We start from the raw sequence: 10381 nt of genomic DNA on the forward strand, positions 1-10381 counted from the left end.
TGTGTTTGATTAGAGATAATACAGTGTGTGTGTGTTTGATTAGAGATGATACAGTGTGTGTGTGTGTGTGTGTGTGTGTGTGTGTGTGTGTGTGTGTTTGATTAGAGATAATACAGTGTGTGTGTGTGTGTGTGTGTGTGTGTGTGTGTGTTTGATTAGAGATAATACAGTGTGTGTTTGTAGAAACATAAACAGCTGTTCGGCTGACTGACAGCTGAACGTGATCAGCTGATGTCACGTCATGTGACGTCTCATGTCTCTTAAAACTGATTTCCTCTGTCCTCTCTCCTCGGCTTCGTTTCCTCCCTGCATCAGGTGGAGGAGACAACATGGAGGACACTCGATGCAGATCAGGGACCTGAGACTCTGGAGACTCTCGGCTCTGTTCGTGTTTCGTCCTGTCCTCTTCTTTTTATTTATCCGTTTGCCTCCAGGCCTTAATTAGACTGTGACGTACTTCCTATTACCTGCAACATGTGTCAGCTTGTCTCAGGTGAGCAGGTAGTTTTCGCAAACATAAAGACATATGAGGAAGTACGCGTTTCAAAATAAAAGCCCAAATGTTTTTTTATACAGAGAACGGTTGCAATAATTAAAGGTTGGTTATAGTCCCTCTTTATCTATTTATAATAAGAAATGGGTAACATGTGAATTTACACAAACACAGTAAAGTAAAGTAGTCTGTTTTCATAACGTTTAATTGATGTAAAGTGTAAGATGTAAGGAGGAGGGCTCATTAACGTTTAACCAAATTTGGTTATTAAACATTATTGATCTCATCTTGATAAACACTTCTTTGATAGATTTAACATTATATTTATGAATGTGTTTATTCCAGGAAGAGTTTTTTAAAATGTTTTTTTTTAAATGAACTTTATTAGGAAAGCTCAACGCATTTATGGAAATGATAAGGAGGTGTGGTTTAGAGTTTAACTTTATTTTGAAAGGGGCGAGCTGAAGTGATGCTGTGTCAGTGGAGGTGACTTCACTTGTCCAGGTGTGTTCGTGCCGGCAGTCATGGGTCTGGTTTACTCCGAGGTAAGAACTCAAAACTGTCTAGATAATCCGATATGTAACGACAGCTGTGTATGTGTGTGTGTGTGTGTGTGTGTGTGTGTGTGTGTGTGTGTGTGTGTGTGTGTGTGTGTGTGTGTGTGTGTGTGTGTGTGTGTGTGTGTGTGTGTGTGTGTGTGTGTGTGTGTGTGTGTGTGTGTGTGTGTGTGTGTGTGAGAGAGAGAGAGAGAGAGAGAGAAACAATCTCAACCGGAAGTAGAATAATTTCTAATTATGAAAGCAAACAAAAAAGTTTTTAGCATCAAATTAAACCTTAAAGGGACACTTCACCCATTTACATGAAGCTGTGTATCAGTAGAAACATGGTAGTAGTGTTGAATGGTTTTGAGTCCAGCCCTCATTTTGTCCTGAGACGAAAGAAAACTTCCAGGCAAAGAAAAACACATTTTTCTTCTTGTGATGCATTATGACGCTTTTTGCACCACATGAAGAAAACTTTCAAGCAAAGAAAAACACGTTTTTCTGGTCTCAGGTCAAAATGAGGGCTGGACTCACGACCATTCAACACTACTACCATGTTTCTACTGATACACAGCTTCATGTAAATGGGTGAAGTTTCCCTTTAAGTTCCAAAATTAGACTAAAATAAATATAGATATCTAAGAAATGTGTCAGGTTTAAAACTTTATTCTTTATATATTTATTCCATGAACATTTTAAATCCATCCATTCCTCACAGACTTTGATGTTTGAAGTCACAGCTCGGACATCGACTCAGGATTTTAGTGTCGTAGTCCAGACCACCTTAAACGAGACCAAGACTTAACTGAGACCAGAAACCTCTGAGGCGAGACCAAGGCCGTACATATCACTGACAAATCCTCATCTTGTGTGCAGGCGGGTGTCGCTCACTTAGACCTAAGAACAGGGTGTTTGAGGCTGTTTACAAATCAAACTAGAAAAGATTAGAAATCATTTGATCTTTTCAAAAGAGGCGTTTTGATTCCGAGGCGAGATTTTAATCTGTATGTGTTCAGAAGCCTCACCTGTGTGTATCCTGGCCTGCGTTTGTTTTATCAGCAGGTGAACTTGAGATTTGATCAGGAGCATCCAAACATGTGGAGAGAAGAATGTGAAAAATTTAAGGCGTGCAGCGTTGTGATCAGAAACAGATTGAGCGTCTCCTCCCTGACTCTCCTGTCTTCACATCAACTGTGGAAAAACAAACATTTTAAAGGAGACGTATTCAGAAAAATCCACCTTTCACAGTGTTTCTGAACATTTATCTGGGTAGCCTGAGAGTCTACTGACCCACAACATGTTAAATAAATCCATCCGGGAACTTTGTTTGTGGTCTACAGAAGTCTGACCACACGGAGAAAAATGTTCTGTTTCAAATGTTCTCCCCTTGTGATGTCACAGTGGGATTCTGGTTAAATAAATCCCCCTCCCCTGGTATCTCCACCCCTGGACTCCACTTCCAGACTAGAGCTAAACTTTTGGACAATTCCACCATTTTTATTCTCTCTACGAAGGAGTGATGTCTACTGGGAAAACTCAGGGGGCGGGGCTTATTGCATTTAAAGAGACACACACACCAAAACGGAGCGTTCAGAGAGAGCTGGTTTCTACAGAGTCACAAACCTCCTCTGCTGCTTGATTCATGTTATAATTGGACCAAAGATCAGAAACACAGATGTTTCGTTTAGACCACAGGGGGGCGCTGTGTGAAGGGAGGGAGAATATGTCCTCTTTAAGATCTGTGCATTTTGTATTTCACAAAGTTGAACGTCCTCTAACTGCAGCAGTTTTAAATTGCTTCGCTTTGAAACTCTCTTTGTGTCATGAAGAGTGAAATAATGAACCAGCGTGTAAACAGTAATGTGACCAGTCAGAGAGCGGGAAGAAACTGGTTTAACTGGTTTATATTTTAAGTTGTATGTGCTGATAACAAGTCCTGTGTGTGTGTGTGTGTGTGTGTGTGTGTGTGTGTATTACTACTTTATGCAAAGTGTGTGTACACAGTAAAAATGGTTTTCTGCGGCTTCTTCTTGTTACTCTGCGTGTGTGTGTTCTCACACAGGAGAGATGAATCAATTCACACCTTCTTTAAATAATACATGACACCTGAAGTATGGCTGCACGGTGGCTCAGTGGTTCTCTCTGTCCCCTCTCAGTGAGGAGGTTGCTGGTTTGAATCCCTGTCTGACAGCAGCCTCTCTGTGTGCAGTCTGTATGCTCGCCCCGTGCATGGCGTGGGTTCTCTCCAGCTTCCTCCCACAGTCCAATCACACGCTGGTTACCTGCTGACTGGCTGGTTGTTTGTCTCTGTGTGTCAGCTCTGTGATTGGCTGCAGTATCCCTCAGACCCTGAACGGGAAAAAGCGTAAATTAAACGTGTAACGGGATACATGTACGGTGGCCCTGAGGGTTCAAACACTGTCACTAAAACTTCAGAAACAACATTTGAGTTTCTTTGTTTGTTTGTGTTTGCAGCTTTTTGAGCCCTCTGGGCCACCGTACTTCTCACAACATGTTCAACATCAGGAGAACTTTTCTGAAACAAGTAGAATTAAAGGGTTCGTTTTATCTGTGAAAATAGTAAATAGTCAGTTATGTGTGAAGAAACAACAACATGTTAACGGCTCCTCCCCTCAGCCGGCCTGTCAGTCAGCGTACGATGGCGACGTCCATCAGCTGTATCGCGTCTTGAAGAAGGACCCGGCTCAACTTAACATCCAGGAGGAGCACAACGGGGACACCCCTGTCATCGCAGCCTGTCGCCACGGCAACCTGAGGGCAGTGGAGTACCTGCTGGAGAACGGGGCCAACGTGCACCTGACAAACAAGGTGTGTGTGTGTGTGTGTGTGTGTGTGTGTGTGTGTGTTCACCCACTGAAGTCAGGATGACGTGACCACCTTTCCTCTTGTATATCTAAGTGTGTGTGTGTGTGTGTGTGTGTGTGTGTGTGTGTGTGTGTGTGTGTGTGTGTGTGTGTGTGTGTGTGTGTGTGTGTGTGTGTGTGTGTGTGTGTGTGTGTGTGTGTGTGTGTGTGTGTGTGTGTGTGTGTGTGTGTGTGTGTGTGTGTGTGTGTGTGTGTGTGTGTGTGTGTGTGTGTGTGTGTGTGTGTTACAGAAGCAGAGGAACTGTCTTCACTATGTGTCTAAGAGAAGTTTCTCTCTGCTGGATTATCTCATGATCACCGTCCTGATGCCCATCCTGCTGCTCGGATTCTTCCTCATGGTACGATGAACTCGCTGAGATGAACCTTGACCCCAACACTACATTATGAGTGTAGTTATATGTGACGTGTGTTACTGGAGAATACCTCTAGAGGGCACCAGAGCTCAGGCAGCGTGCACTTCAAACTGGAGACTCTGGAGGAGGTTGCGTTCGGGTGACCATCGTGTTTTCAAGCTCTGGGTCAAAAACCAACCTAAACAACACACCATTAATGCACCACAAGTCAAAGCTCTGAACGCTGACTGGCCTGTTTATGTGTCAGCCAATCTCAGGGTTGCGGTGGTTGCTTAGCGAGACTAGCGTATTATGCTAACAGGACCTGTTGTGTGACCATAGGTAGGCTCACTGTCTCACTGAACAGACCCGCGTTGTACTTTAGCAGTGTCCCATAAAAGAGACTCAGTGAATTTAAATGAGCATGTTTGTGTTGTAGCTGCAGAAACAGAGGCAGCACGCCGCTCTGATGAAGGCGGTCCTGAGCAGCAAAGTCAACGTCAATGCCATCGACTACGTGAGTGAACCAGATGACCTTTTTCCATTCTTCCCGTCAGTGGCCTCGCTGCCTGTGTGTTTAGTATTAAATGTCTCCTTTGTTTCATGAGCAGAAAGGAAACACAGCTCTTCATTATGTCTGTCTGATGAAAAACCATCGACTGGTTTCTCTGCTGCTGGAAAAAAAACCCGACGAGAACATTAAAAATAAAGTAAGTCCACAAACTGACGGAGAACACAAACGCTCCTCTGCGGTACGACGTGAATCCTGACCTCCTCCTCGTCTTCTTCCTCCGCAGGACGGAGAAACGCCGCTGGACATCGCCACCAGGCTGAAGTTTAAAAAGATCATTATCCTACTGAAGAAGACGCACTAACAGGAAATCAAAGTCACTGTAAATGTTATTTTATCATACAGGTAAAAATGTTACTGCGAGAGATTCAAGATATATAAAAACAGAGCTCACACTTTCTCACAGACGTCTGTGATCAAACTCTTCTTGGACTCATTTTCAAATTCATTTAAAGGAGCAGTCTGTAGCTCCGCCCCCTAGTGTTTAAAATGGGTATTACAGTCTAAACTAATCATTACAGAGAGCTGTCTCCCCCCTTTTCTCACACAGGTCACCATGTGGTGGACACTGTAGCTTCAGTGTTTAGCCAGCTCTGCATGTGGTGGACACTGTAGCTTCAGTGTTTAGCCAGCTCTGCATGTGGTGCACACTGTAGCTTCAGTGTTTAGCCAGCTCTGCATGTGGTGGACGCTGTAGCTTCAGTGTTTAGCCAGCTCTGCATGTGGTGAACACTGTAGCTTCAGTGTTTAGCCAGCTCTGCATGTGGTGAACACTGTAGCTTCAGTGTTTAGCCAGCTCTGCATGGGTCTGTAAAGCTTTCTGCGTTCTAACCTCTCTCCATGTTTCAAAAGCATCTCCAACATTGATCCTAGTTTGAGCAGCTTTCTGCTGCTGGAGCTGATTAGAAACATGCAGAGTGAAACAGAACACAGCAGATACACTGTCACAAACAGAGCTATGCTAACATTTACCTTCCGCTTTAAGTCTTTCTGCTAAGCTAGGCTAACAATTGGTCAATGCTCTTGTTTTTTTGTGTTTTCAGATAACAGAGTTTGCACACCGTGTTTCCATCAGACCAAGTTACCTTAAATAAAATGTTGATCGTGCTATTTGTTGAAACCCAACAAACAAGCACTTTATTTGAAGCTAGAAAAGGGCCGGGGTGAAGCTTTAAGGTCACATGTTGTTCTCCTTTACAGTAACTCTCAGAACTTCCCAAAAAATGTGTGTGAAGTTTGTTGAGCTTTATTGTTGATTTGGTTTGTTGGGCTGACCACTGGCTGGCACCAGGGAGCTGAATACTTTAACCCTAATCCTACTGCCCTTTGTGATGTCATGAAGGGACATAAAAAGGTCACTTTAATAAATCTGTTGGTGAAATGTAAGCTACCGATCTTTTGATACATTTCAAATGACAGCTTCTGAGTTATAAATAAATACATTGACAAACGAGTCTGTTTGATTATTGGGTTTTATTTATGAACAGTTTGGTTAAAATCTGTTTCATATTCATAATAAACACATCAGGTGATACAGGAAATAAAATGTGTCACTCTTACAGAAACATTAGCCCCGCCCATCCCAATTCAACCTGCGTGCTTGGATTCTATTGTCCCTTCAAATTTGACTCACAGGTTTTTTAAATCATAATTAGATATTTGGTGACGTTTTGTTTCTGATTGCTACCGTTAGCAAACAGCTAATGCTAATTTTTACATGAGTTTTACTAGAATGCTAACTTTAGCATTATTCTAACTTTAGTGCTGTAAGTGCTACGTCACTTATAAAGTTAAAAACATAGAGATTCAGTTTCAGGTGGATTGGTTCGTTTACGTCTTCTATTGTCATCTCAGCGTACGAGCGCCCATGGATGTGTGATAGATGTGGATACAGCTTTGGAGGCGGAGTCTCGTTTATTTCATATGAAAGCTGCTCAGGGACGCATGAAGAATTACAAGTCCAACTCCTGCATGTAGAAGGACCACAGAACACAGCCCTGATCTGCATTTATTATGTCAACAAAAATATCTCTGAATTCAGCTTGAATTGTATTTTACAACATTCAGGACCGAATGATTTTAAAAGGGTTTTTAAGTGTTCAGATCTGGGAGGTCAAGCACCCTAAGAAAAAAAGAAAAGTCTGTTTTAGTCCCAACGACATCACATGACGCTGCAGTACCAAGGTCGGCCACCATGTTGAACTGAGTCATCCAGTTGGGTCTGTTTGAGGTGTAAACTTTTAAAAGTAAATCGACCCCTGACCCCTGAGGTTATCCTGGTGTGTTAGTTGGACTTTTATCAATTCAATTTTTTTTTTTTTACCATTATCTAAATGTATTCTGTGTAGACCAATCAGCAGCCTTGAAGCTGACGCTGCAGTTCCTCAAACAGCCTCCAGGTGCTGCTGTGATCAAACTGACAGTGTTTGAGTAAACAGAATGATCCAGCAGAAAGTCTGACTCCTCACAGTTAGATTAAACAAACACACATTAAGGCTGTGACTCTGTTTCTACAGGTCACATGACACTTAACACTGAATATAAACATATAGTGTCTAAAAAAGTAAAAAGAATTCACTTGATGTTTAAAAACATTTTGTGACGTCTGCAGGTTTGTTTTGCAGAACAGAGCCGGTTAACACTGAAGAACACATCATAACGATTCATTTAAAAATCAACAAAGAAAAGACAAGTCAAATCGATTAGACGAAGAAAGTGTTGCAATACTTGTTTTGAACCAGCAGATGGCGATATCTGCTTTTGGCTTCTTTTGATTGACGTCAGTAGCTAAAGAAGATTTAGCATTCGACCGCCAAAGGATTGTTAGAAAATTGACTTCCATATAATTTTTTGGAATAAAAATTATAAAATCGAGTCGTTACATCCTGACTGATGTACAGTACACAGAGTAAAACAAAGTGGCTTAAAATGGGAACATTAAAGTAAAGTCACACACACACACACACACACACACACACACACACACACACACACACACACACACACACACACACACACACACACACACACACACACACACACACACACACACACACACACACACACTGGGTCAGTGTGGCGCCCTCTAGTGGTGTTGCTGCAGCAGCTTCAGGATGCTTGGAAACATCTGCTCCGGAGCGTCCAGGCCCCAAATAAAATCCAGATGATCCCAGTGATCGATGTGCTTATGGAAGACCAAGTTAGACACCTGCAGACAGACAGACAGGTGAGACAGACAGACAGGTGAGACAGACAGACAGACAGACAGACAGACAGACAGACAGACAGACAGACAGACAGACAGACAGACAGACAGACAGACAGACAGTTTATTGTTGGGTCCTCAACAAAAACAATAATCATGGTTTTTCAGGAGACAGACGGTTTGGGAGAAGGAAGCTGCAGGTCAGCTGCAGTTCCTCTGATGTCCACCAGGTGCTGCTGTGCTCAAACTCACCAGCGTTAGATACTGTGTGTTCTGCTTGTGCTTGGACTCACCTGAGTGAGGAGCATGGCCACGTCTTTGGGGTCCGCCAGCGTGTCCTGTCCTCCCGAGAACAGAGCAGTAGGGACCTTCATGTCCTTGATTCGGTACTCAGGGGGGGTGGACTGAGGGCGGGAACCATGAGGAGGAACAGGAAGTGAGCAGAGGGAACTGACTCCACAGAGTTTAAGCTTGAGCTCTGCAGACACAGATGATCAGAGCAGGTGTGGGACAGGCTCACCTGGTTGTAGTGCTTCATGTTTCCTGCAGCTCCAAAGTCAAAGGCACTCAGCCGCCGTCCGTGAACGGCCTGAAGACAACAACAACATCAAACTGCAGGGACTTTATAGACCTGAGGACTCAGATCCAGGTGTGATATCGGTGTGTGTGTGGTACCTGGGACCAGTGGACCATGTTCTGCACTGAGGTTCCTGCAGGACAGTGTGTGGTGTAGACCGGCGTGCGAGTCTGCACACAGAGGTTGGTAGAGTTATGTTTCCTGCGCTCGCTCGTTAACGGACGAGCGACCCGTCCGGCGGTGAGATAAAATGGCGTGTGATTCTCACCACGTTCAGGTTCTTCTCGTCGAAGCCGCAGAGGATGAAGAAGATGTTTCCACACAGCTCTCGGAGCACCGTCTTCCCGCACACGTGTTCTGCAAACCACTCGATCATGTGACTCTGAGGCAGGAAGTCCTGCTTGCCAAACAGGTCCTGGGAGGGGGAGCACAGACACGTGGTCATTCCTCCGTGCGGGATTATTCACCTCTTAGAAAGTCAGGAGCTCCGTCCTCACCCAGATGAGAAACTCAGGCAGGACGGACAGTTTGGTCATCGGGCTCCCCGTGAACTCGACCGTCGCCACGGGAGCCAAACCGAAGAACAGCTTGATCTTACTGGCCAGCTCAGGCAGCGCGGAGAACGCCATGAATGCTGGGAAATCAAACAGAGAGATGGACACGCGTGATCCAGAACAATTACTGCGCATGTGTGTGTGTGTGTCGTGTGTGTGTGTGTGTGTGTGTGTGTGTGTGTGTGTGTGTGTGTGTGTGTGTGTGTGTTACCTATCGTGGTTCCCTGAGAGTGTCCGATGTAGAAGATCTGTTCCTGACCCGTCACCTTCAGGATGTAGCCTACAGAAGCCGGGAGATCCTTCAGAGCCATCTCGTCATGACTACACACACACACACACACACACACACACACACACACACACACACACGTCAGTCAGGTGTTGTGATGTCATTAAAGGTTGCCAATCTGTCCAGGTGTCCTCACCTGAACCTCCAGTACTCGTCCTGGTCTGGTTTGAGGTTCTGGTGTTTCCTGGACCAGGTGTTTCCTCGGCTGTTTCCGAGCCACACGTCGTATCCGGCGTCAGCGAGGACGTATCCCAGACTGGAGGCCGGAGGGTTAGTGATCCAGTTACTGCCCGCGGCGAGGAGGCCGTGCTGCAGGTAGACGGCCGGACGCACACCTGAGGACACACACAGAGGACACTTAAAGACACACACACACACACACACACACTTAGACGTGATGTTTCTGAAAATCAAGCTGAGCTGCAGTCAGCTGACTGATGTCGAACAAAGTTTAACTTTCACTTCCTGTTCTCAGATTCTTTAAACAGCATCAAACTCTACAAACTTCAGGGGTCACTGAACACACCGATTCACACCGTGTGTGTGTATATGTGTGTGTGTGTGTGTGTGTGTGTGTGTCTGTGTGTGTGTGTGAGACCTGTGGTGCGTTTGAGTCCCTGTGGGATCCTGTTGAGGGTCAGGATGTATCCGTCCTCTGTCACCACCTCGTGCTCCTCTGCAGGGTAGCCCCACCGCCTGATGATCTCTGACTGCACACACACACACGCACACACACGCACACACACGCACACACACACACACGCACACACACGCACACACACGCACACACACACACACGCACACACACGCACACACACGCACACACACACACACACACACACACGCACACACACGCACACACACACACACGCACACACACGCACACACACACACACGCACACGCACACACACGCACACGTTTAAAGAGTAAAG

The 10381-nt window shown here is 45.0% G+C and overlaps 2 protein-coding genes across 3 annotated transcripts in view; one reads left to right on the plus strand and one right to left on the minus strand.

Moving 5' to 3' along the window:
• Positions 1-416: 416 nt before the first annotated feature.
• ankrd22 (ankyrin repeat domain 22) lies at positions 417-6273 on the plus strand. Of its 2 annotated transcripts, none has more exons than XM_079373090.1 (7): positions 417-493; positions 948-1038; positions 3673-3864; positions 4154-4258; positions 4692-4769; positions 4864-4962; positions 5050-6273. In XM_079373090.1, exons 2-7 carry the CDS (start codon positions 1018-1020, stop codon positions 5125-5127), a joined length of 573 nt encoding a protein of 190 aa, XP_079229216.1. In that variant the 5' UTR covers positions 417-493; positions 948-1017; the 3' UTR covers positions 5128-6273. The 2 variants fall into 2 exon arrangements, with proteins under 2 accessions (XP_079229216.1, XP_079229215.1); XM_079373089.1 differs by having other exon boundaries at positions 424-493; positions 4151-4258.
• A 1114-nt stretch (positions 6274-7387) lies between these two features.
• The window catches only part of lipf (lipase, gastric), a 5553-nt gene continuing 2559 nt past the window's right edge, over positions 7388-10381 (minus strand). The window contains exons 3-11 of the mRNA XM_079373088.1: positions 10047-10158; positions 9585-9783; positions 9371-9480; positions 9103-9239; positions 8874-9020; positions 8704-8775; positions 8549-8617; positions 8322-8432; positions 7388-8031 (exon numbers count right to left, since the gene is read on the minus strand). Of these exons, the coding sequence (XP_079229214.1) occupies positions 7909-8031; positions 8322-8432; positions 8549-8617; positions 8704-8775; positions 8874-9020; positions 9103-9239; positions 9371-9480; positions 9585-9783; positions 10047-10158 (1080 nt within the window). The 3' untranslated portion in view covers positions 7388-7908. The remainder of the gene's footprint in view (positions 8032-8321; positions 8433-8548; positions 8618-8703; positions 8776-8873; positions 9021-9102; positions 9240-9370; positions 9481-9584; positions 9784-10046; positions 10159-10381) is intronic.

This window comes from Symphodus melops, assembly GCF_947650265.1.
Source record: "Symphodus melops genome assembly, contig: scaffold_357, whole genome shotgun sequence".
Taxonomy (NCBI): domain Eukaryota; kingdom Metazoa; phylum Chordata; class Actinopteri; order Labriformes; family Labridae; genus Symphodus; species Symphodus melops.